Source organism: Emydura macquarii, unplaced genomic scaffold (assembly GCF_026122565.2).
Source record: "Emydura macquarii macquarii isolate MOO-44397 ecotype Brisbane River unplaced genomic scaffold, CSIRO-AGI_Emac_v2 contig_973, whole genome shotgun sequence".
Lineage (NCBI taxonomy): Eukaryota > Metazoa > Chordata > Testudines > Chelidae > Emydura > Emydura macquarii.
The window spans coordinates 527,699-554,695 of NW_027131110.1; the positions used below are offsets into that span (position 1 = coordinate 527,699).

The 26,997-nt window shown below is 45.6% G+C and overlaps 2 protein-coding genes across 2 annotated transcripts in view; both read right to left on the bottom strand.

The window, feature by feature from the left end:
• SCAP (SREBF chaperone) overlaps nt 1–11,934 on the bottom strand; it is a 98,727-nt gene extending 86,793 nt beyond the window's left edge. Inside the window, exon 1 of the mRNA XM_067544504.1 lies at nt 11,513–11,934. The gene's annotated coding sequence lies outside the window, so the exon portion shown is untranslated. The remainder of the gene's footprint in view (nt 1–11,512) is intronic.
• An 8,655-nt stretch (nt 11,935–20,589) lies between these two features.
• The window catches only part of ELP6 (elongator acetyltransferase complex subunit 6), a 32,232-nt gene continuing 25,824 nt past the window's right edge, over nt 20,590–26,997 (bottom strand). The window contains exons 4-7 of the mRNA XM_067544505.1: nt 26,139–26,266; nt 24,602–24,794; nt 21,821–21,967; nt 20,590–20,851 (exon numbers count right to left, since the gene is read on the bottom strand). Coding sequence (XP_067400606.1) covers nt 20,723–20,851; nt 21,821–21,967; nt 24,602–24,794; nt 26,139–26,266 — 597 coding nt within the window. The 3' untranslated portion in view covers nt 20,590–20,722. The remainder of the gene's footprint in view (nt 20,852–21,820; nt 21,968–24,601; nt 24,795–26,138; nt 26,267–26,997) is intronic.

Below are 26,997 nucleotides of genomic sequence, written 5' to 3' on the forward strand. Positions count from 1 at the left end.
AAGGGAGTACACTCTGTTGCTCTGCAGCGTTTCAGATGTCTGCTGTGGCTTATCTGCTCTTATTTGGCTAGCTTTACTCTTGGGATTATCAGGACAGTGGCTGAAAGTTTCAACGTTCTTGCAATGTCAGATTGCCCACGTGTCTTTAGTAAAATACGTGTAGCCAAGATAGCCCTAACTGCATCCTTCGTGCCCAGGGTGGCTGCATTTCAGTGGTGAAGTGATGCCTTTTATTTATGAAGTTTGTCAAGTGATTTTCAGAGTGAAAGGGAAGAAGTATAGAATATGTAATATCGCTGCTAAGTGAGGAGAGATGGTGTGTGTGTGAAGTGTCATCTAGCAACTGTTATCCTCCCTCAAGGAGAAATCCTTTGAATAAACTTGGAATCAATCCCTTCCCTCCCTGGCCAAACTTCCACTCTTATGAAAAACAGCACCCTGAGGTGTGTTTTTTTTTTTAAACCAACTCAGTTTTAGGGTCCCACATGAAAAAGCCACACACAGCAAACTGCAAAGAACCCTTAATTATCTATGTCCAAAGGAAGATGAGATGAATCAACCCTGCTGGGATTTGATCCCATGGATTGCAGACAGCCTAAGCATTTCAAACCTGATGTTTCAGTCACTAAACTATCCCTTCTGGACAGATCCTTGTGAACACAAGGCTGATCCAGCTTAGCTGGACACAGGCAGGTAATTTAGGTTCAACTTTCCCCCCCCCCCCCCCTAAGTTTTCATAAAACATTGTTTTAATTAACTTTTTCACAATGTCATCAAAAAAATGAAAAATAATTTAATTATTTCTCTGCAGTCTTAGCAACACATACCATAGCACTGGGCTAGTAAGACAGTGAAAATAACTACCTTATAGTCATTGTTTGAGCTTAGAGAAATGCAGTTAATAAGCAGCACTGATTTTTTTAAAGAAGTGATTTCACTTAATCTTGCTGGTTTTAGACACAGAGCTAAGGGATTCTGCTTTAAATAAGATTTTTAATTTGCCAACATCTATTTAAAGCACTGAACATGGGGGGTACAAGATTGGGGTTGGCGTGCATCCCACAGTGGTGCACAGAGACATCATGCTACACTGCTGACTATTAGATTCCTCACCAGAGTGTAAAACATATCCTAAATATATGAACAGTCTGCGTGCACTGTAGAGCAGGTAGACAGAGACCTGACACACCCCTCGTACTTTACATAACAGCAACATATGCTTCCATTAGGACCAGCGCTCAGCTTAGAAGCAGAATATGTTAGTACCTTTGCTGGTGTAGCTGCATATGTATGCTCTGTCTGCATATTATATCAGAAAAAGAAGAAACTCACCAAAAAAATGCAGATCTGTACAGGTTGTTCCACTTCTCTCCCCCTTTGCCCAACATGAAACAGAAAAAGCTGGCTAGCGTTCCCTTACAACGCAGCTCTGAAGGGTAAACAGGGCACAAGGGCTATCTGAGAGGAATTCACCTTCCTAATGTTATGTTCACTTGCAGTGTATTTACCAGACCAATAACCTTCTCAAGCAATGTCCAGTCCCAGAGATCAGCAGGGAACAGACTACAGAATAACTCCTACTTTCAAAGTCATTTCAAAAGAGGGGATTATCAGGACTGATCCTGTCTGGGGCTGGATGAAACATCTTATTTCAAAACTGCTGTCACATGGGAATCACAGGTTCAGTAACAGGTGCCAAACGCTAAGCCTCCAGCCAAAGGAATCTAGGTAAACAGACAACCATTACAGGACAGAGGGTTTTCCTTACGTGGCAGAATTTGACATGCCACAAACTTGTTGTCATAAGATTGCATAGGACGACACCACACTCCTGGGCCATAATCCCAGAGACACACGGCATTTGCAGGTGGCATCTCTAACACCAGGGTCTATCATCTGAATTCAAGGCTTCACTGAGCAGCCAAGGGTCTCCTTCAGTCTTTTTCCAGCCTTCTCTGTGGAGAAGGCTGCTGCTCAAGTTACCTGAAACTCAGAACTTGCAAGAGTCCACAATGAAGATACAAATGAAAATGAATGTCATCGTTCTGCTAACAACTATGAAACACACAGGAAATCTCTGGGCCTTAGATCACTTACCAAAGCAGGTTCATGGAGTAGCACTGACAGAAGCTGCAGCAGGAGCAGTCCTCTCCCAGTCTAAAAGATGCTCCAATAGGAGCAACAATAAAAGGAGAGGTGAAAGGAAGGCTAAACCAATGGGATAAACCTTCCCATCACCCAATTTAAAAAAAATCTCCTGACTGAACTGACATTTTGACATCTGCTCCAATGTGGGCTGGTGGATGGAAACTGGAGCCATTTCTCTAAAGAGAAATTCAGAGATGAAAAATCAAGTATGTGCTAAGGACATTAATGTCCCTTCATAAGCCCGCTAGACAGTCAGCTCCATAATACCAAGTTGCTGCTCTCTGCTTCTATTCCCATGACGAGAACAGTGTGCTTTGTGTTGTTCAGGGATACAAAGGCCAAGCGAAACAGAACAGTTCCTGTGGGAAAACCACAACCCAAGCACTGACCCTTTGGGGGCTGGTGTGGGTGAATATTGACTCAGCTCTTTGGATATTTTGGAGCCTTGCTGCTGAAGCGGTTCTGTGCAGAGTATTCTTTGTAGTAGAGTGTTTCCTTTAACATACAGGCAACCCATGCCACAAAGTGTCATCTCTTACAAATTCATGGGTTTCTCTTACCTACCCGCCCGCCCCCCACCCAAAAGCCACATCAGCCATGTGATCAATTCAGTACCTAGGTATGAAACTGGGCCTCTTCACAAGTTCTCATCACATGAGATGCACATCAAGACTACTAGTACCAAATATACCCCTCTCCAATCCAAAACATTGCTGTCAAAAACATCTCACTATCTCTGACCACATCAATAACCAAGTCAACTCCCTGGCTCCCTATCACACTGCACATCAAATTAAGACTTTGCTAGAGCCTGGAAGATAACAACATCTATATATCCAAGCTAACCATCTTCATGTGATCACCAACAAAAAACAGCCACTTCCAACAAATATCGGCTACTTATCCTTTGCACAAAGAGACTCCACAGCTTTTCCCACCATGCCACATGTACTTCAAATTGCTCCCCACCTCACTTCCCTCAACTTATTCAAATCCCTCTAAAAATAAACTTATTTCTGCCAAGAAGGTGTGAATAAGAAACAAGAAAATAAAAAATTAAGGGACCATACCACTAAGATGTATACATGCCTCAGTGGGTGATAGTCTTGAGATCACCCTCTTTTCTCCTCTTCCCTTGTCTATAACCCTCATTAGTCAAGTCTTGGTATGTATTAGACTGCAAGCTGTTTGAAGTATGAACCATGGCGTCACTTACTTGGCAAGACACCTACCACATCTTGGAGTGTTGAGAAATAATGATCGTATCAAAATATCCAGGATTTGAGCACGCAAGCAAGAAAAATAAGCCGGCCTCGCAAAGGCTTTAAAAGAAAAGAATGGAGCTGCTGAAACAAGCAACTATCAAACTTACAAACAGGCTCAATGAGCTCAGTAACAACATCAAGTGCTTAGCCCTTACGGTAGCACATTAGACAAGCATCAGCCTTCATTTTTGGGACATCCCGTGGCCCTCTATTTCACAAGAGAAGAGCATTTGTGCAGGACAAATGAGTTAAATACAGTAATTATTTATTTACTTTCTCATTTGCCAGAATGTCCCACTGTACTTTCAATAGAAATAAATGTTCTTTGCTTCCCGTCATAAAATAGCAGGAAATACTGTTCTCACTGCTGTGCATTAAGTGAATACACATTCTAAAATACCCTGAAATCAGACTATTCTGATGAAAGACATTAAAGAAATGGAAAGGAATCAGTTGAAAGAGACATCTGCCTTATTTAGAAATTTCCTTCCCATTTTGGATTTAGCCAAGGGGAGGTTAATAGAATCTCTACCTACATCATATCAAATATAAGACTTATTTTTCCAGCATAGTTCTCTTTTCTACAAAACTACTACTTTGGACAAAAGTTTGCTCAGAATTGGTCTAGTTAGTAGCCCTATGTTTCTTCCTGTTAAATATGGTTGTAGGAAGAAAAGTGACTAGATAAAATGTTACCTTTCTTCTTCAAGATATCTGCTTCTGACATGTGTTGCTGGAGTCATAGCCATTTACTACACTGCCAATTTTTTATTACTGTATGTCCTATACAGCACAGCAAATATAGATATGGGAGTGCAAGCTGGATTTTATCCTGGCTCATACATCAAATTATCAGCTAGATTCTAACTACAAAATTTTAATTAGGTGAAACAGAACTCAGTCTGACAAAGATATTTTGACTTTTAAGCAGAATTAAGCCAGATGTTGAAATCATGGTGAGAGAAGAGATGGGGAACCCCAAAGCGTCATGTTTCAGACAACAGCTGCTCAGAGAGCAAAGTAAAAAGGGAGAGATATCCAATGGCTCAGTACGGAGAAGTGCAGAACACCACATCTTAAGGAAGGAGTCAGTGGAAAAAGTGGTGTACCAGTTTAGTGTAGAACTTTTGCCTTCTGCACTTTACCACACAGACATGCCTCTACAATGAGTGTGTTAAGTGGTTCTCAGACAATGTCTCCAAGCCCATCAGAAATCACTCCCATTGTTCTGTTTGCCCAGAGACTTATTTCATCCATCTGGATTTTTACTGAGCTATTCTGTAGTAATTTGCCAACATTCATTCTTTATCAATCAGTCTAAACAAGGCTGATTGCCTCTTCCACCATTCATGTCCTGAAACTAGCCATGCTTGGTAGTAACAGGCTACTAAGAGGCAACAGTTTTAGCCAAGTCCATTTCTCTCTACCACCACCACCAAAGAAGCAGAATTTGCCTGGGTCTGCCATAGCCAATAGCCTTACTCAGAAATTTAAGGCTTATTGACACAAACATCAGCTCTAGTAACTAGATCGAGACTGGCCTAGACCATTCTCACAAATCACAGGTCTCATTTCCTAGACCTGGACATTACTTGAATGACTCTGTATCTAGACACCATGCAGAAGATAAAACACAGGGAAGTGGTTTTGACTAAAGACTCTGCTGCTAGAGTTCTTGGGAGATCTTCACCAACTATCTAATAGATGCTGCATAACGTTTGATCATGTTACCACTCATGGAATAATCAGCCTCCTCTTGTTTATCAATTTGGCTGCTTCACAACAAATGGCTAGGGAATGCACCTGCCCTATAAGAATCAAAAGGATGATGCAACAACCACATTAAATTACATACTCTGCACTCTACATTGGAATGCAGTACACCGAGACCCTACAAGCCATAAGGAGCAGGATCTACCACTGCCCTCTGCAACTGACCACAGTGGGACAGGTTCATCTGATACTCCGCAGATACCTGCTCAGTGCTCCAGAGGAAAGCATAAAAACTGCAAAGAATCCCATTAACATGTCCTTGTAGGCAAGGAGAGAAAGTTCTTTCCAAATTCCAGCTATGGTAGTCAAATCAAGCAAAAAAATCACCATAGTTTAAGCATATACAGTAGAACCTCAGAAATACAAATACCTGGGTAAAGGAGGAGGTTCCTAACTGTGAACAAAATGTTATGGTTGTTCTTTCAAAAGTTTACAACTGAACATTGACTTAATACACCTTTGAAACTTTACTATGTAGAAGAAAAATGCTGCTTTTAGTCATAATTTAAATGAAACATGTGCAGAAACAGTTTCCTTATCTTGTCCAATTTTTTTATTTTTTTAAACTTTTTCTTTATATATTTAGTAATTTATGTTTAACAGTACTGTCCTGTATTTGCCTTTTTTTTTTTTTTTGGTCTTTGCTGCTGCCTGATTGCGTACTTTGGGTTCCAAATGAGGCGTGTGGTTGGCAGGTCAGTTCATAACTCTGGTGTTCATAACTCTGAGGTTCTACTGTAACTCCAGTTACACCCCAAAACGGCAGAGCAATTCATACTGTCTTACAAATGTTTTTTTTTTCCAGTTTAAAAGTTTAAAATAGAACTCCATGAAAAATAATCTGTACACCTCAGAAGTGCCAAGTATTATTATTGCTATTTATCCTGTTGTAAGCTCCATCCATGTTTAACTAAGCTCCATCACCTCAATATACATGACCACTTAGTAGATTTATATCCCTTTTTTGGAAATAACTTTGCCAAGTTATTCACAAATCAATCCCTCCAGTCCCTGGATCATTGATTGCTCCTCTCAGCTATAGTCTACAAAAAAGTACAAATACTTAAATTGAGTAAGTTTCATCTTCTCACTCATTCTCTCTGACCCTATCCCCTCCCTACTTTCGGCATCAAGTTTAAACACTTCAGTTGCAAGCTTCTGGGCACAAAACACCATATCTTTCTATTTGTACTGTGAAGCATCTAACATACTTCTGGGCCTTCTTAAATAAGACAGTAACTCTCTTCAGTTTGTCAAGAACTTTGATAAATGAGACCAATGAAGGAAGACCAACATGGATTTCTGACTGAAAAGTACTTTTAGATTGGGGATGGATAGGTCAGCTAACACTTCCACAGTCACTTCTACCCCCACATCCTGTTCACACACACACAAAATTCGCTGAAGTCAGGAAGTACAATTTAGCACAACCACAATAGATATGAGAGAATTACAAAACCACTGCACACTCTTCTGCACACCAATTATCATAGAATCTTAGGACTAGAAGGGACTTCGAGAAGTCACCTAGTCCAGTCCCCTGCGCTTATGGCAGGACAATGTATTATCTAGACCATCCCTGTCAGGTGTTTGTCTAACTTGCTCTTAAAAATCTCCAATGATGGAGATTCCACAACCTCCCTAGGTAATTTATTTCAATGCTTAACTACCGTAACAGTCAGGAAGTTTTTCCTAATGTCCAACCTAACCACCCTTGCTGCAATTTAAGACCATTGCTTCTGGTCCTATCCTCAGAGGTTAAGGAGAACAATTTTTCTCCTGCCTCTTTTTGCCAGGATAACTTACTCTCTTCCGAGAACTGGTATGTATAAGCTGTATCAGCAAAAAGAACTTTTTTGGCAGTCTAAATTGCATCTCCACTAGGGGAATTTACTGGTAATAGCTCTACTGGTACAGCTACACTGACAAATGTTTTTAAATATAGAAAAGGCATTAGACTTGCAAAGTTGTTTCAATCACATACATTTCTTCACCCTTGTGACTTTCAGCTGACACAATTAACAGGTGCTCTGTTCAGAGAAAGAGTACTGAGCTGTGCTAAATGAAAAAGAGAAGCTGAACATACTTCTGATCTCTTAGCCTACAAAGTAAAAAGTTAGCTTTCAACATTAGTTGCCCTGTAATATTACCTCAAGCCATCTGACATTCAAACACTAAAACTTTTGCAAAAGTGTACTATGACAATGAACTTGCACCTCTCAACAAAATGGAATTGCAGTGCACTCTGCAAACTTACTAAGCAATTGTACAGACAGAGTTATTTCACACCCCCACTGAAAACCAGGTATCTTTGAGGTGACTCTCAACAGCAAGGGATTACTTTCAAACAGAACCTAGATTATAAAAATATCTTTTTATGGGCCTGAATACACAGGGTGCTAAGAGCTCAGAACTCCTGCTAAAGCCAGAACCTTGCAGGAGCAGATCTTCTATTTTAATTCTGAATGATACAGTAATCATTTCAAAAAGAATTACAGATTAGACATTTAGGCCTGGTCTACACTGCTGGCAAAATTCGGCAGCAGTCGATGGGAGTTACGCAAGCTACACAGAGTAACTCCTGTCGACTTCATAACTTCCCTTTAGTGCGCAGTCTACACTACACTGCGCAGATGGGAAATGCGTACCCATCGACGCAATGCAATGCTTTTTGGGGAGGTGGTTTTATTAGATCGACTTCCAGATCAATTGAGTGTGTCTTCTCTGCCGCTCAATAAAACCGGATAAATTGATTTGACGGCGGCGAATTTGCCACCGTCAGTGTACACATAGCTTTAATTTTTGGGAGCAGCAAGCCACTACGTAAGTCTCTCCATCCATTGGTGAAACACATCCTAAAGCTACTTTGTTACATAACCACTCTGACTCAAACTGTTGCTGTTGAGAACAAGACACCTATTATTTCCCAGGATCTTTGCCACAATGTCCATGCAAGATTAATTTAACCACTGCTAAAGAAAAAATGCAACTCCGCTCCCCTCCCTACATTCATAGGCTGCCCTCTCCCTCAAGATGAAGACCACTGTCCCGGAAGCAGGACTCTTAGTGCCTTTTTTCAAGAGACTCTGATTATGCAGGAAGAAGATGGGCAAGAGTTAGGTAAATGGAGCAGGGGCCCCAACTTCAGGGCTAGTGTCAAAGACTCATTGCACACCCAACGCAGTACTCAGTCCCACTCATTTTTCTTCTTTGATTTGTACTCTTCAGATGAGCAGGAATCATTGCAGATTCTGTGCTAGAGGGGCTTTTATGGATCATAAGCCTTAGAGATGCATTATTGCAGAACTTCCTCCTCTCCCCTACGCGGCCTCCTCACAGACCCTCCACCAGATCTTCCTTTCACACTTTCTTTCTTTGCTTTCAAGCACTGCATAATGAGGAGATGAAAGGATGGTTACTTGCATGGATTTGGTGAATGAGAAGAACGCAAGGTGGCAGATTAGGGACAAGTTGGGTAGATAGTGCTTTAAAGACAAAGAAGGCGCTTGAATGTAAGGAAGACAGTGATGGGATTTAGAAAGGGGTTGGACACAGTGAAAGCAGCAGGCAAGTAGTAGGATTTTCACAGCCATGTTTTAGTCAGGATAAAAGAGTGAAATGAAAAGAAAGGCAGGAAGGCCAGAGATTTCACTATTAAAAGGTTTCTTAATATTCAACCTAAGTTTTCCTTTGGTCACCCTATTTGCTATTTCTCCTATCTGCATCCCCTTAAACTATAATTAATCTCCATTATCATAACATGCAGACATTTAATGCAACACACTAAACAGATTAAAAACTGGTTAACTGATAGGTCTCAAAATGTAATTGTAAATGGGGACTCATCACTGAGCAGGTGTGTTTTCCATGGGGTCCCACAAGGATCAGCTCTTGGTCCTATGCTATTTAACATTTTTATCAATGACCTGAACAGAAAACAGTCATCACTGATAACATTTGCAGATGACACAAAAATTGGGGGAGTGGTACATAATGAAAAGGACAGGTCACTGATTCAGAGTGATCTGTATCACTTGGTAAACTGGGTGCAAGCAAACAATACACGTTTTTAATATGGCTAAATGTAAATGTATACATCTACAAACAAATAACGTAGGCCATCCTTACAGGATGGGGGTCTCTATCCCAGGAAGCAGTGACTCTGGAAAAAGATTTGGAGGTCATGGTGGATAATCAGCTGACAAAGAACTCCTGTTATGATACTGTGGCCAAGAGTTCATGTAATCCAGGGATGTTTAAACAGGAATATCTTGTGTAGGATCAGAGAGGCTATTTTACCTCTGTATTTGGCACTGGTACAACACTGCTGGAATGCGGAGTCCAGTTCTGGTGTCCACAATTCAAGAGTGGTTCATAACTAATCCATCTCCCAGGTGGCAATAGCTGGCTCAACAGAAGAATTTTTCCTAGCATTGTCAACACTGTTAGGTCAGCATATCCAGGTCTCTCGGGGTGTGGATTTTTCACACTCAGAGACATAGTTATGGTGATGTAAATTTTCAGTGTATCCCAGCTATTAGACAAAGGGCACATCTCTTAAGAAAGACCGTTACTCTTCACCAGCCCTTTGATCAAGTCATTTACTTTTCTCTGCAGATTCATGAAAAGGTTGATACTGGGCATGTCCAGCAAACCCCTTACTTAAGTAAAATTAACATTTAAAAATTCTTCCAACAATTGTCTTCAGTAAAGATTTAATTTGACCAGATTCATTGGCTGTGAATACAAGGACACACTTTCACATTCCTAAGACCATCTGATTCTGTTTTGCTGTTCTATAATTTTAGTAGATCAAATGATTCAAGACACATATTTGGAAAAGTAAATATAAGCTTCCTGCTAGACTGAAACCTTGTAGTTCAAGATACAGAGCAGGGTTAATATCAGCCATTCCCATTAACCACTAAAAGCTAAGTATTCTTGTGAAGGGAGTCAGAGGCTAACAGTATGACTTTCAGTATGATATATATTTAACAAGACAAATAAACCCGAACAGTTTGCCCTTTTTAAAAGAATAAGACAACTGACCCACCTGCTGCATCACACAATAGCTCCTGTAATTCTAATCTTACTGTATTTGTGTGTTGCTATGGAAGTTACTGATTTCTCAAAGGACTCATCATAATAAAGAGGTAAGATAAGTGCAAAGAGGAAGCTCCTCTGTATTTTAAAACCCTCTAGAAATAAATGGAAGTTGCATCAAGAGATTTTGGCAAAAGGCATAAAGTGGTGCAGCTTCTCCTCCCAAATCGCCAACTCCCAGCAAAGGCCAACTATTCCTACTCACCACAGAAACACACAACCACATCACCTCAGGGCTTGTCTTCACATACAGCGTTGCAGCTGTGCCACTGTAGCACTTTAGTAAAGATGCTACTATGCCAGCAGCGTAGTTAATCCACCTCCCTGAGAGGTGGTAGCTATGTCGCTTCTCCCGTCGACGTAGTGCTGTCTAGACATGGAGGGGGGGTTGATACAAGTCACTCAGGGGTGTGGATTTTTCACACCCCATGGCGACGTAGTTATACCTCCATAGGTCTGTAGTGTCGACCTGGCAACAGTCTTCAAACAACTTCCCTACATCTCCATTCATTCCAGAAGCCAGTTCAAAGCCACCTTCCTCTTTTGCAGAGCTTGAAAGAGTTTCTCTAACACCTACAAGCTGAAAGGCTAGAGCTACTAGCCAAAGTGAAATACTCCTCCTGTGCCACCACAACCCCTTGTTCCTAAAGCAAAATAATGTAAGATTTGCTCTCTTAACATGATCATTAAATGCTTCCCACTTGTCAATTAATTCTACATAATAACTGAGTGTAACTTACTTCATGTCTGCCTTTATTAGACCTTCTTTTGCTACTTTCTTTTCTTTTCTTTCATTGACCATATTGCATCTTTTCCTGGGTTTTCGGTGTTTTTAATTAACTCTTCTCTTTCCCCTCTCCATTCTATTTCCGTTCCCAGACCACCACTGTGTTTTCTCTCCCTGTCCTTCTTAGAGTCTATTTATCCCCCATGCCATCCCCACCCACATACCCATCCCTGCTTTCCTCTTGCAAAAGGAGCAATGGCTCAGGGTCACCAGTGCCACTCCTTACTGGTCTCTAGAGGAACAAACAGCAGCTGCTCTGTTCCCCATTCCTCCATCCCCTCCTCCTGCAGGCAGAGCAGTGGCTCCTCAGCACATGCTGAACTTCCATGTGGCTCTGGTGAGGGGAGTTTTTCCCCCAAGCCTTACTTTTTAGAAGCCTCTATAGACTAAACTCAGGTGCCTGAACCTCTTCACTCCCCCCATATCTAGCACTTGCCTCTGATCTCCTCAGAATCCAGCTACTGCGGGCAAGGGAGACTTCTCCTCTGCCGTCCAGCGAAGCCTTCTGCTCTCTCTCCACCTCAGGCCAGGTTAGCCGAACGCTTCTCGGCTCTCTCGCCCCCGTGCGGCTCCAGGCCCCCTCCCCCGCTGGCTGATTATTAACTCCATCACAGGAGAGGCGCCTGAGACCCGATGTGGACACGGCGGGCTGCAGTGGGTGTCTGAGGCCCCAGAAATCGAGGCAACGCAGAGACTCAAAATCTCTCAGGCCCCAGCGGGCTGAGTCCGAGCCTGCGGCGGAGTGACAGCGGGAGGGGGTGACCGGGCCTCCCAGACCCCTCTGCCGCCGCCGGGGAACGGCTGGCCTGGCCCTGCGGAACCGGCCAGCCCAGGCCCGAGGCGGAGGGGAAGCGGGTGTTTACCTGGCGCATGTGACAAGCCGCGGGGCCCAGCCCGCCCTGCCCGCGCCCGGCTCCCCAGGGCGGCGGTTACACAAGCCGGGGGAAGGGCGGTGGCGACACAAGGCCTGGCGGGCGGTGGGGGGGGTCCGGGGCACGGCCCGATCTGCCTTTCCCCGCTGCTAGGAGACAGGCGAGCCCCCCCCTTTAACGGACCCCCACCTACTGCCGGGGGGGGAGCGCGGAGCTCCCCCAGCTCCTCCGCTCAGCCCCCGGCGCACGAAGCCGGCGGCGGGGCAGACCCGGGGGTGGGCGCCACCGCCTCAGGACGGGTCCGGCTGGGGGGAGGGGAGGACCTGGGAGGCGCGCGCGTCTCTCACACTCACCTAATGTGGCGGGGAGGCGGGGGCCAGTCTCGCGCGCCGCTCGCTCAGCCTCGCTCCCGGCCCGGGCCAGCGCCTCACCTCTGACCTCTCCCCCCTCACCCGCTCCGCCTCCCACCAATCCGAACCGCGCCCACCGCGGGGACGGCAACCGGGACCCGCCCCCAGCCCCCCGGCCACGACCACGCCCCCTCCCGGCCATGACCCCGCCCCTGCGGGAGCGGCTTCGCGCGGCAGCTCCGCCCTCTGCCCAGAGAGGGGGCGGGGCGGGGCCTAGGCGCCAAGTTCGTCGCCGAGGCGAGGCGGGCTGAGGCGGCTACAAGCCGAGACAGGGCCAGGCCGGGGCTCCCCCCGCGGGCCGCGGCACCTCCCCCACGGCTGGCCCTGCTGAGGCGCCGCCGCTGGGGCCTGGCCGCCGCTGTAGCCAGCCAGGTTTAGGGACAGGCCAGGGGCCGCCCCGTCCCACCCAGGGAACAGAGCCAGGGCGCCCCAGGGCTTGCACGGGCCAGGCGCCCCTCAGCACCAGGCTCAGGGGACCCCACAGGGCCCCAGGGCGAGGACAGCACGGGGCGGTCGGCAGGGGCAGGATGCCGGGGGGTCAGCTGCAGGGTGGCACCTGGGCAAGGCAGGGGAGGAGGCACCACATCACCAGGGGCAAAGTCAAGGACGTGAGGGGACAGGGAGCCACCCGGCCCTGGGGTCCGGGACAGGATGGGTCACCTCATGGCCCCAGCCATGGGACGCCACATGGCCCTGGGGTCCGGGACAGGACATCACGTGGCACTGGGGTCCGGGACAGGATGGGTCACCTCACAGCCCCAGGGACAGGACCGGGCTGAGATGGTGCTGCCGTCAGGGATGGGCTGCCCTGTGGCACCGGGAGCTGGAAACCAGGCAGCGACCGGGGCAGGAAGCACCGGCGCTGAGTTACTTGCATTACCGCAGCATGAAGGCTGCCCCAGGGTGCTGTGCACATCTGCTGTGGTACAAACCAGGTGTGGCTGTGGTGAGGTACCACACCATGACACGTACGGCGACCCGTTCAGGAGAGTGCATCATTCTGTGCAGGGTTAGCTGGTTGGATTGGGCTATAGTCCAAGGCTCCATGCCAGGCCATCTTGGTCAGGTCAATACGTAATAATACCCCCTACTGCCAGGGACTAGGTCCATGCCCTGTTCTATGTCTCACAGGATGGCCTCCAGGCTGTCAGTCCTTGAAAGTAGTGCTGCAGTTATGATACTATAGGTGTGGGCACAAAGGGGAGTCTAAATACACTCTGGGACAAACAGAAGCATTAATGATAAAGCCATCTGTATTATTTAGAAGTATATTATTTTCCTGATTTTTATTTATGTATATGCACAATTTCTTTCAATTCTTCCCTCACTGTTGCTGGAGAAGTCAGAAAGGGGACCAGGTCAGCACCAAGGGAAATATGAGGCTTTTCAATTTGCCATCATTACCTCCCCCTGCCTGTAGCTGACAGAGTCTGGGCAAGGGTGGAACATTATGATGCTACAGTATCTACATGTTAGTTTCTGCAGAATTTAAACTGCTATTTAAAAAAAAAACAAAACAGCCTCATGGTTATGAAGACGACTTCCCAAGCTGATTTGCTAAAAGTTGTCTGTCCAAAGATAGCACCAGGAAATGCGAACTGCCCCATCCAGCTCAGGGTGATGTCAGCCCTGACTCCTACTGCCCCTCCATGGAGGGAAGCCAGTTTCATAGTGGGAAGGCTGCACCATGGAATGAAGGGACTAACTCTCTTACACCCTGATCCTGTCTGTGTGCGTGTGTGTGTCTCTTAGCTGGAACTCATCTAATGGAGGCAGGGTCTGACCTTTCCTCTCACACTGAAGAGGTCATTCTGGCAGATGAGGTTACAGTTGTGATAGACAGGCTGAACCAATAAGGGATTATTAGAACATTTCAACAGGTCAGAGACACACATGGTGCCTGCAAGTAATCAGCTCATAGCTCTGGTCTTCTGTAGCACAGCTAGGACAATGTAACTATGTCAGTGTGACTGGGTCATCATGACTTCCCAGGACTCTGTGCAGGAGGTCATCGCAAAGTGCAGCTGCCCAATGATCTGCCAGGACGCCAGGAAAGAGGACATGCTGCCAGTTTCGTGCAATTTAGCTAAACTATCTTTGGACTAGTTTTCAAAAGTACGACATCGTTTCTGTACAAATGTGGTGCCATTAGAATGAGAGCAGGGTTGGAGCTCAGCCAATAGCAGATAACTTAGGTCATGTAGTTCCCATAAGAACATCTTGCAGAGGCAGCAGAAGCCACACCTGGAAAACAAAGGCATTCCTGTGCCCAACCTGCACAAGACAATGGTCAGAGACAGTGAAAGGAGGGTATTATTCACAGGGAAGAGAAGGAAGGCCAAGGAATGGTGGAGGAAAGAAGCAGAGGAAAGAAGATTGAAGCAAAGAAGCAGAAATTGAAGGGAAGAGATGGAATAGAAAAAGGTACCAGGTACCTCTCCAATGCTCTTCTTTCCGGGCACATTTTTCCCATCTGCTCAAGTGGGGCTGAAAAATTCCACATTATGCACAGCACTAACCTCTGTATCCTGCAGTTTGCTGTGGCTTAAGTTATTTTATGCCTGCCCTCCAAGAGTTCCCCTAATCAGGGGATGGAGCATCTTTTATAAAATTGCAACAGGTTTGCCACTACTAGCAAGTGCTTTTTGATATACTACATGTCTTGTTTTAAATACTTGTCATTGTTGTAAACATACTTCCAATGTCATTATCCAACTGAAATTCCAGAGGGAACATAGAGAGGCAGAATGCAATTACCCAAGTTAAAATGTCGTCAAGACGGGGGTTAATTAATACTCCTATAGTTGCAAAAAGTGACATAGGATCTTTAGCCACCACATGTGGTCAGGCCTTGAAAGACCGCGCTTCCAGCAGCACACACTGCACCCCAACGCTGCGACTGGACAGTCCAGTTTTTAAATGGTTTGTTCCCCCTCCAGTACTGAGACAAAACAATGTGGTTTTGTCTGGTATCATGGACAGGGGACACCCTTTTGAAGAGCACGCCACCCCATCCCTACCAGTGTGACTGCACGCACCATGCTGGTGAAGTTGGGGTCACACAAGAGGGGGTAGGCTGGAGCATCCAGCATTCTGGGGATGTGTTAGTGGTCACCCTAGCCACGACACTGGTTTAGGGCTGACTCAGAGGGAAGAGTGCCACCTACTGAATCAATACTGCCTGCATTTCCCTAGAGGTTTACTAGCCAAATACTGACCTCTCACCCAGCTTTTCAAAATCAAGGCTCGAGTAAGCATGTCTGCAAGCACTATGTCCTTCATGTCAATGGGAACATTTCCCATAGAAAACAAATTCTGAGACATGCTCCTTTAAGGTACTGGGAACTGGTTGTTCTGGGCCCATGGAGGCATCCCTAAATGCTCCTGCAAGGAAGAACCATCATACACATGACATGCTGGCATCTGAGAACTGGCTCCATATTGCCTCCTGTGCTGGGAACAGGGCTTCCAGCTCCCATTTACTAGAATTACACAAAAGAGATCTATAACTTTACAGTCTAAGGAGCCAAGCCTGCTTCAGCTGATATGAGTGAGAGCTTTGTTCATGGCACTTCAATAGGAATAGAATGGGGCTCTACCTAGGAGAAATACGAGACATGGAACCATTGCTCAAACTCCCAAAGACAAGGAGAGATGTGACAAAAATCAACCTAGGAAGGCTATAGAAGCAGGGATTTTAGGGAGGGAGCTTCTACAGAAAAGGTGACATAACAGAAGGGTGACAATTTTCTGGGTTACCCAAGTTGTCCAGGGTGAATCACTACCACCCACTTACAATGTGAGGGAGCCCTGCCTAGGCTCACCAGGGGAAACCCTTCCCAACTACCAGCTTTTGGAAACACAAGCGCGCACCGATCCAGGTTCCGCAAGCATCACTCTTTCCCCTTGCAGGCTAGCAATTTACACTCCACTTTGTTACACTCAAGTGTCCAATCCCTTATGTTCTGACACCTACGATATACACCAATCTGCTGCCTCTTTGGAAACAGTGCACCCCAGTTCACCCCTCTCGTTAGCAAGGACACTTTCATGTGCCTATAATAAAACCAAACTGCAGTTTATTTATCACAGCTTGAGATAGAGTCAAATAAAAGCAAGCATAAGGATTTGGAAACATGAGGTTACAGATAACAGAAAAACATAAAACACAATGTATAGCTTATACTTATTAACAAGTTACTCTCCTGTCTAATAAGGTGTTTCTTACCCAATGGTCAATGCTTACAGTGCCAGTCCAGTTCAATAAGCTGAGATCCGCCTTTCATGAGACACCCCTGCTGGCAGTCTCTCCTCTGTAATAGATCAAATCTTGTGCCCTTTCCTCCTCTCTTATACAGTCCCAGACTATTGTCTCTTACCCCAGGGGTCCACTTCAGAGACTTTTCTTGAAGTTCTCTTTTAAATCCTCAAGTTAGCACCTGCTCCAGAGAGTACACTCCAGGCTGGCTCCACAGATGTCCACTGTTCTCAGTGTTGATTGAGTTAGCCCTGAGATCCCCCGTCTCAACTCAAATAACTAGTTTCACCTCAACAGTTTTGAAACCTAATATTCTACATTTGACATATCGCTTAAACATCTCACAATAACTATGACGGTCAGCTAGACCATAGCTTTCGCAGAGACCCCACACAACCCCCTTCACTGAGATATTGAAAAGCTGGTCAGATATCAGGGTGTTGTGCCTGCCTGCGTACATCTGTGTCACAAGAAAGCACAGAGCAAAACATGAAGGGAGCAATTAGGAGAGAGCAGAGATATTATTAAGGGGTGACACCACAGAGTTCTGTTTAAGGTACTCCAGACATGCAAAGTTACATGGAAATAACCAATAAATGCTGGAGGCACTGTGCCCTAGTCCTGCTCCAAGCGGATGGACACTGGAGGAGGAACAGATGTCAGTGGGAGCAGCGGGGGCTTTGCACCCCTGGAAAAATCAGGCCCGAGTGATCTAACATGAGGCTCTGATAATTAGAGGCTGCTTTTGAAAATGTGGGCATGGCAGATCGTGAGAGTCTTTGGCAGGATTGGAACTTGGGAGTCCCTGCCACAAATATGCTCAAATCACAACACCCAAATTACCTTTGAGATGTGTAAAAGGCACCAGCTGTTCTATGTATTCATGTCAGGTACTTGCAAAAACACCTGTCACCCTGGCATCCAAGTCTCCTGTTCTCCTCCGCTATTCAGTCTTCCTTTAAAAAAAATATCTTCCCGACTCTTAGCAAAACTATCATTTAATTCCACTCAAAGTGACTTTCAGATTTGCACACAATGCCAAATGCTGGTTTGTACTGGCCATAATTCCTGCAAAATTGCTTCTAATTTTTTTTAAGGAAAATAATGTGGAAACAAGCAAAGATTAACATTTATGGAGAGCAGATCTCTCAAGAAAACAATAATGTCACCAAGCCTTTTGAAAGTTATACTTTGTTCTACAGGGTAGGAAAGCACACATGAACAGACTGCTTTAAAATTAGCCATATAACATACCGTAAGTGGCAGCTACTGGCATTGAAGTAGGGAGACATGCGGAATGAATGTTAAATGACCAGAACGTACTGGGAGTGGGTGAGTCACATGCTTCATAGCTTCTGTACACTGAGCCCATTCCACCATAGCTCTGTGGATGTCACCATCCCTCTCTACTGCAGGAACTCACTGCACCCTCCACTCATGCAACGGGCTTTGTGTTCCCCCTACGTCCTCCTACCCCATACCACCATCCTCCATCCCCTGCTAGGAGTTGTACATGCCCCCAGTCTGCCATTTCTGCTCCCTGTCATGATCTGTGTGTCCCCCCTCCAGTATTATTTTTCTTTTTGTCTGCAACATAGTCATTCAAGGTGTCAATATGTTAAACTCCATTGGGAGGATGGGCGGAACGGAAATGGGGGCTGTTGTTGCACTGGAAGGTGGTGATAGCTGCCATCAACTGTTTCTTTGGCCTATATGGAGAGTAGTTGTAGCCATGTTGGTCCCGGATATTAGAGAGACAAGGTGGGTGAGGTAATATCTTTTATTGGACCAACTTCTGTTGGTGAGAGAGACTGAGAGCTTGACTCTTGCAGCCACAGAAGTTGGTCCAATAAAAGATACTATTTCACCCACCTTGTCTCTCTTTGATCTATAGACAATTACAGTCCTGAATTAGACAGTTGAAGTTGCTGAGTCTGCTAACCACGTAGCAGGGTTCGGTGTGCCCCGTTTCTCCTTTTGATTTTCACCAAAATCAATAGGGTCCTGCCCGCTGAGATCTAGAACGTTCCCGGACCATTTGGAATTGACTGGACATGGCATTCAGAAGGTTATCATGTTACATTCAAACAGAGAAGCGCAAAATGCCATCAAGCTGAGTGCAGGGCCTTGCAAACTCAGGCAGTTTAGGAGGCTGGAGGTAAAGGTCAAACTGAATAGCAAAAAAACTGTCCAGTCAGTTTCTCCATGAGTATTCAATGGAGAACATTCCCAACATCTTAATGGGCCCACCTGGGCAGGTAACACAACATTTTTACCCGCCCTAAAGAAAACTATGTGCAGCTGAAATTTAACACCAAGACAAGAATTCTTACACCCTTGTTCAGGCACAAGACATGCTCTGGGTTTTTTACATGCCTGCTTGATAGGTTTTAAACACATATTCTAGCCCCTATTGTGATATAATTTTGACCACTGGCCATGGACTGCATTGACACATGGCCCGTGTTGAATGGCATCCCGTGGCATGCTGCACCAGCAGATCTCTGGTGACCACATCAATTTCTGTAGGTTTCAAGATTTTATTTAAAAATAAAATTCCAATTCTAGCCCATCTGGCTGCAAAGCAAGTCTTCCGACTGACCCACTGCTGTGAGCTCCCTGAGGCAGCAGAGAGAGACTGAGGGCTCATCTACCTGGCCCCACATTGCAGACTACAGGGGCATGAACTGCAGTACACACTAGAGCATTGCACTGTAACTGCCCTGTGTAGATCCTGCTAGCGCAAACTAAACGGCAGCTCATTCACATCTTCATAAACATGGCCTGCTAGGCCCTGTCGACAAGGCCCAGGCACAATAGCATTGAAGGCCTGAAGTTGACCAGAAGTGTGACTTTCTCCCGTCCCTCCTTTCCTCTCAATGGAATATTAACTCTGCAGCCCAATAAAGAAGATTTAAAACTACCACAAAGTTAACTCTTTCACGTCTTGTCATTTAGCAGAAACACCCTGGGAATCTGAAGAAATTTGGCCAGAGCCTGACAAGAATGCCAACAACATTTCCCCCTCTCACCCTGAACCGTCTTATTTAAACTCCTTTTCGTCCCAGCCAAGATAAAAGTCAGCAGAAAAAGCTCAGCTCAGTAACGATACTTATCATTTAATGCATGTCATTTTTTTAAAATTAAACTCAGAGATTATGATCTCCCAACAGGGTTTTTTCAGACACACAGAAGCTGCTAATGTATCACGATTGTTAGTAATGGATTGTATTCCATTCACCAACTGAGACTGAGTGTCCATTGTGCTAGGCGCTGTATATAATACACAGCAAGAGAGATGCTCTAGACCTTGCACTCTAAATAGACAAGACAAACAGAGGGTGGGACCCGTACTTCTAATGTAGGAACAAGCAGAAGAAAAAAAAATGTAACAAAGCCCTTTCAGGCCTTCTATATACACACAGTAAGAAGAGGGGTACCAGGCCATTTTTAACCTGTGAAGATCACCTGTAGCTGCTGTCTCATTTGGTACGTTTCAGTGGTTGAACCAACCCTTAACCCAGTTTGAAATAATTCTAGAATTTTGAAACTCTGATTGCCAGGCCTTTCCAGAGCAATCACAGACACCTTCACTCCTACCTTCTGTCTTGTCTAATTGGATTGCAAGCACTTCAGGGCAGGTTCTGTCTCACTATTTGCATAGTGCCTAGCACAATGGGACCGCAATCTTGATGGGGTAGGCCTACTTTCATTCAAATAAATAAACAACAATAATTTGTGTCAGAGGCTCGAGATGGCAGCTGCCTGTTAATTATATTAAAATTCTCTACCTTTTGTTCTTCTTTGTAATTAGAATCCTTTGTATATGACAGTGGAATGCTGCCGAACAGTAAAGGGAGAGGAACTGATTTAGGTCTCGATCCTGCAACAAGCTCAGCTCAGGCAGATCCCTCCACTGCAGGACTGGGTTTTAAACATCAGCTAGTGCCAATGCACGCCATGCTCAGGGCACATTTACTGGATTGGTCCTGGAAAGTGCAGAGAAAGTAGCCAGGCTGTATTGCTGGCATCTCCTGCTTTCCCCCAGGTATCAAGCATCGCTCTCCCCTTGGCATCAGGTGCTGCACTGAATTGTGCCTTGGAATTCACAGCACAGCTGCTGACATTCCTTTGGCAAAAAATGTGACATTCTTATCCTGAATTTTATACTGGTAGATTTGGAGGCGATTCCTCTCTGCTTTCAGCTCTGATGACCCCTTCTGAATGATCTTTAACTGCAAAGGAAAGGGAAAGAGAGTGAGAAGCTGCTTCCTTGTGGCTGCAATCACAGCATCTTCTCTTCAAGGGAAAGGCCTAAGCAGATGAGACGGCGTCTGTGTTAAAATACCTTTAACATCCACCACTGGCTTGACCGGAGGAGTCGACACTGCCATTTTGGAAAGCACTGTGCAAGCACTGTAACGGACACTAAACATCCTTCTCGGTGGCAGCCTTGGCAGAGAGGCCAGGCAGCAAATGGGCCCTCATAACTGAAGTGCTCTCTCACCCCTAGAGGGGATCAGCCAGGTCATGGATGAGACCAACTGAAGGGGAGTTTGGAGAAGCATCTCAATATATAGCACACCCATCACCTTAATGTCAGGGCAGGAGCTTGCCCTAATGCAGCCTGTGCACCAGCTGTTCGACATAAAGAACTTCAATGTCCCAGGCTCTCTCTCCAGCCCCTTCCACCAGCACTAGATTCACAAAAACATGGACTTTGACGTCATAGTTCTGCCATTTGCAGATCCTAGCCCTGCTCTGGCTGCTTCGCACCACTCCAGATCCAGCCCCCTGTGGATTCCCCCATTATAGGGAAAATCCCCAGGTGGCAGAGAGTGGGTGTAGTGGCTCTGCCATCCCCACCGGAAGCCCCCAGGAGTGTGGCTGAGGAAAGGGGATGTAACTACAATGCCACTGTGCTCTAGCACCCTTAGCTGCTGTGGGCAGCTGGGTAGAACTTAGCCCTAAGGTTGCTCTGAATTATGGTGGGGCCAGACTGGTCCCTGGATCAGGAGCTACAAAGGGGCTTAAAGTGCCATTTGCACCCCATCCCCTCAGGGACACAGAACATACCCCAGCTGGGCCTGAGGCTCTAACCATTATGAAGAATGAATTAACTTCATTCATTATTTGTGACTGAAGTAAGTTACCGTGTCTCATGACAGCAATGGGAGCAGGGAAAATGCTCTCACGAGATTTACCTGTCCGTGAACATCTTTACAGAAGCCGGTAGCCAGCCCCTCTACCCAAAGGATCAAGTTGCTCTGGTGACAGAGGGAATTCACGACCAGTTCATTCTCCTCATCTTCTGAATCTTCACTGCTGTGCACTAGCACCACTATGTTCCCCTGGATCGGAAAGGAATTAATGACTTGATGACAATCAATTTTGGATTAGGAGAGGAGATCAGGGACTTGGGCTCACACGAACACATTGCTAACTAAGCTACTTAGCCGCTTAGCTTCATGGTATCTGCGTCAATCGGGGTTCTGAATCAGAGCCGAGTGGGAGAATAACCAACTTTATATATAACTCTCCAGTCTAAAAATACATCACACCTTTGTTACAAAACAGCCATTGCTAGTTAAACTAATCTGTATGGCCAAGCAGACACCTAAGTGATGAGTAGGGTGACCAGATGTCCCGATTTTATAGGGACTGTTCCAATATTTGGGGCTTTGTCTTATATAGGTGCCTATTACCCCCCACCCGTCCCGTTTTTTCACACTGGTCAGCCTATCTGTGAGCTGTACCTTAAAGAAATATCTAATAGAGAACTAGCTGAAGGGGATCTCCCGGGCATTATGTCCATGTTTGCATTTTGTGAAAGAAAAGAAATTAAGTTTTATAAAATACAAAATTAATTCCGTTAAAAATATATCATGAGAGTCTTTGCCTCAGCCCATGGGGATCTGGTCACTGAATATTTAAAATCAAGTCAAAATCCAAACGAAGTTTAAAGTTTTCAAAATTAAAACTACCTTGTACAGAAATAAAAATGTTTCCTTTTTTAAAAAAAATTACTTCGGAAACAAATATTCTAAATAAGCAGAGATTCCTTGGCAGCATTTTCATCCCAAACATTGCAGCATTAGCAGAGAGCAAGAGAATAAAAAGGTAATACTGGCTAGTCTATTATTGTGATCCAAGCTAAAGGAAATTGGGGGAGAAGAGAAAAACACTGCATAAACAGTAACAGGTTAATTTGATTTTTTAAGATTCTTTCAGCAGTAATACTCTCAGGAGTTACTAGTACACAGATAAGGAGAACTTTTGAAATGTATTATATTTACACATACACTGAAAAACTGTATGAATGACTTGGGCTAACATTTTAGAACTGTGCAAGGGGATGTTCCATTCCATTCCCAACCCAATCAATGGGAGTTATCCTGTAACTGACAGTGACATTTGTCCATGATCTGGCACTTGCTAGGTTCTTTAATAATTAAAAAGTCCTGCTAAACTGAATGAGTAGATCTATTGTATCTGAAGTCCAATAGATCACTAAGAACCAGAGCTAAAAATTAATACTCTTCTGAAAAGTCACTAGATATCAGACCATTAAAATCACCTTGTTCTCATTAATATTTTGCTTTCTCCCTCCCTTGAATTTTGAAGTGAACTGAGGAGCTATTTTCTCAAGAAACAGTAGCTCTGGGAATCAATCTTTTATACCTTTGAAACCCACCTTGAAAGTAGTGTAAACACAGATAATTCCTCTCTACTAACAGCTTTTGAGAGACCAGTTGTTGAAATTATATCTGAAGGGGTCAGCACAGACGCTTTCAGAACTAGTGAAAGAATGGCCCTGGAGCAGTGATCAAAGATTTCTCCATGTTCTGGTCTCTGGGAACGCACTGTTAAAACCCTGCATTTTCCCGTGATGACATAGTGGGGTGTGTATATTAAAAGAGACAAATTTAGACTATGTCCAGTCGCCTTTGGTTTTATAACAATTTTTAAACCACGCAATTCCTGATTGCACGCTTTATGTATTTCCCCCCCCAATTAAAGTGAAACAGTTTAACCCAGGGAAGCTGATCCAGTTGTAACAGAACCAGCCCTTCTCCTTAGTGTGCACTGGATACAACAGTGCCGTTTGGTCATTACAAAGTAGACTTGTTTAAAAAGTAGTGGGTGTGGATTTTTCTTCCCACCAACCTCCATGCTCAAGTTGTCCTCTTTCACATCATGCTCTCAAATGGCCCTTTGCCTAGTGATCCGTTCTTTTCATCAGAGGAACGCTATCCATTTAAAAAGCATATGTATAGGAGTTTTCCCCCTCCTCCCACCACCTTCCACTCTGGCTAGTGAGAAAGTAGGGGCTACATTCACTTTAGGGTCCTGCTGTGTTAAAAATCACCAAGGAGCTTCAGCCTGGGATGCCTCACTCCTGTAATAAGAGACAGATTATCCAGTGAAGAGAATAGACACTTCTTCCATCTGAGTAGCTCAAAGCACTTTACAGCTGTTAACGCATTCCGCCTCAACAGCCCGGGATGAGGAAGGGTTAGTCATCACTTTACTGACTACTGAAATCCAAATGCCTGGAGGTGGGACATGGCAGATGTTTAACATCACACAGCAACACTATGCAGCACCCTAGGACAGGATATGAACACTGTATCACACAGCTCCTGGCACTTAAATACTATGGTGATGGGCACTCTGAAATAATCTTTGTCTAGACTCTAGAGTCAGACTGAATTGAAACAGCAGAGGGAATCTAGGTAGATGAAATGGAACTACCTGAGTTGGAATCTGGCCAGGATCCCAGAGGGTAACTCCCCACCCACACAGGGAGTGCCACAGGATCTTTAATGGCCACAAGAAGTCAGGGACTCTGCTCATCCCCACAGCGCAGGGTGCCTGTTCTCCTCTGCTCAGCAGCACTGACTCAGAAGTAAGAGCACCACCTAGTGAAGCAGGCTGTAAAGTTACTGAACTTTGGGAATGCTACACAGAGAGAGCAGCAGTACCTTTAAGTGGGAGCACACTGTAACTCTGCAGTAATGGATGAAATCCAACACATCAACCAGTCTCACACCCAGGCTAAGCAAAACACTGAGATCATCCACCAGCAAGACGGGGCATTTCCAGGAATCGCTACCAGAGGGCATCAGGGATGTGCGGACAAACTCATACATGGTTTTCAAGTTGGAGCCATCTCCGCTGGAAGAGAGGAAGAGGAAAGTCTCACTTGGCCTGGTCTGAACATGGTTTTTGGACTGCATTATCTATAGCACAGAATCACAGCAATGTAGGGTTGGAAGGATCTCAAGGAGGTTGGCAAATCCAGCCCCCTGTGCTGAGGCAGAAGCAAGTAAACCTAGACCATCCCTGACAGGTGTTTGTCCAACCTGTTCTTAAAAACCTTCAGTGGTGGGGATATCGGCTTAGAAGCGGACAAAGGGCAGGTCTACACTGGAGCTGTAATTTCCAGCTCAGACAGACACTCTCACAATATGGGATGCTGCAGTCCAATGGGTGGCGAGTGGTGCTAGCTGCTCTGATACATACCTAGGGTTTCAGATGGGATGGTACTTGGGGCAGCTAGCCCACCTCGCTGCCTGCACAGCCTCCACTCCACTCCTTTTCGCATGCTAACCCAGGCAGAGCTCGTGCAGGTCTGTCCACCCGAGCTGGAAATTATACCTCCAGCTCCGTTGTAGACATTCCCATAGTTAAAGCCTCCCTTGCGTGGATGGAGTTACACTGGCATAAATGTGCTTTGCACTGATACATGCACCTTTATGCAGCTGTAACTACCCATACTAGAGGCGGGTTCCACTGCCTTAATTTCGTTTGCTTCTGAACAGAGATAATGGGTCAGATACAGTGTGTAGACAAGTGTCTTCAGGCACCGGCCTTGGGAGTTGTTCATCAGAAGACAGGACTAGCAGCTCCGTTCTGAGCTGTGGTGCTGGCTTATGCAGCTGAGCTTCAGATCAGAGAAAGATTCCCCTCTAATTAGCGCCTTGGTTTCAGTAACTCACTCAGCACTTTACAGCTCGCAGGCAAACTAGAGAGTGAGGGGGAGGGCAGGGGCAGAGGAGACCAACTCCCTTGGCCCTCAGTGGCAGGAGGGATGGAGCACAATCGCTCTCTCAGCCGCCAGGAGAGAGAGGGGAAGGCGTCGTCTTAGCAATGTTGTGGGGATGTCAGGGTTTGGATTCATCTGCGTTTGCGAGTGTGAATTTAACGCTGATGAGAATTGCTGGACTGACAGCCCATGAGACCAAGTCATTCTATGTCACCACACAGCAGGTACAGCGCAAACTTAACACACGCACTCTGCCCGGCTAATGCTGCCTCCGCCCTGCCCCACAAAGGAGGGGTAGGAAGGGAGTTCAGTCCCAATCCTTGCCCTCATTTCTGCAGCGGTGATGGCGGTGCCTGTGACACAAACACCAGTCCACTAAGCGCCAGACTGAGAACTCAGCATCACAACAGGTGGGGGCATGTCTGATCCCAAGAGTTACTAGCTGTACCTCTTTCAAAGCACCAGACCATTACCTTATGAACTGAAGGGGATTGGTCTGCCCCAAAGGCTGCTCCTCACCAAACAAGACGTCAAAACAGGACTTCAGGCCTTCCAAGAACACGAGCTGTCCCCGCTCTTTCGCTGCTGCCAGACTGACTCCCTGGAAGAGGGGCAAATATTAGATTACACAAGCAAACAGCTGCAGAAGAGTGATGCCAATGGAGTCCCAAGTGGGTCTGTGGCCTATTTTGATCAAGTCTAATCTAAACACCCTCAGCAAGTCGATAGCCAGCTGGATCGTGCACAGCAACTGAGTCAGCCCGTTCTATTTACACATGGCGGGACACATTTCGCTTCCTGTGGTTTGCCAGCAGAAACTCCCAAGGAACAGCCAGGAATAGCAACAGCCAGACATTGAACCCTTCTGTGGCTTTTCGAGTTCACAGAACCTTAAAAAACACAACAATTAAATGGGTCCTCGCATCACCCCAGGGAACCAGGTGGCATTATTGTTATCTCACACCCAAAGCCACAGAGTGTCTGTGTAGTAGCCTAGATTAGGCTCTAGGAGTGACTGGCTCCCCATCCTGTGCTGAGACAAGCTCTCCTTCCGGACTCTCTATTGCGTCACATGTAACACTGGCTCTTTGTACCTTCCCTAACGTCCACTCTCCTTTCGGCAACGGAGGAGCAGGGCATTTTAGCAATAGCTCTTGGTGAACCTAGCCTGACTAGATCTTGTGTCTAGCAGTCTCTAACCTCCCCAGGGCAGAGTCTGGACATAACGAGCTGTCTGGGATGGGGAGAAAGGAGGAATGACTGAGGTGGTCACAAAACTCTCCTCTACATCCAGCGCTCAGTAACCATCCCCTCAGCCGGATGTGCACCACG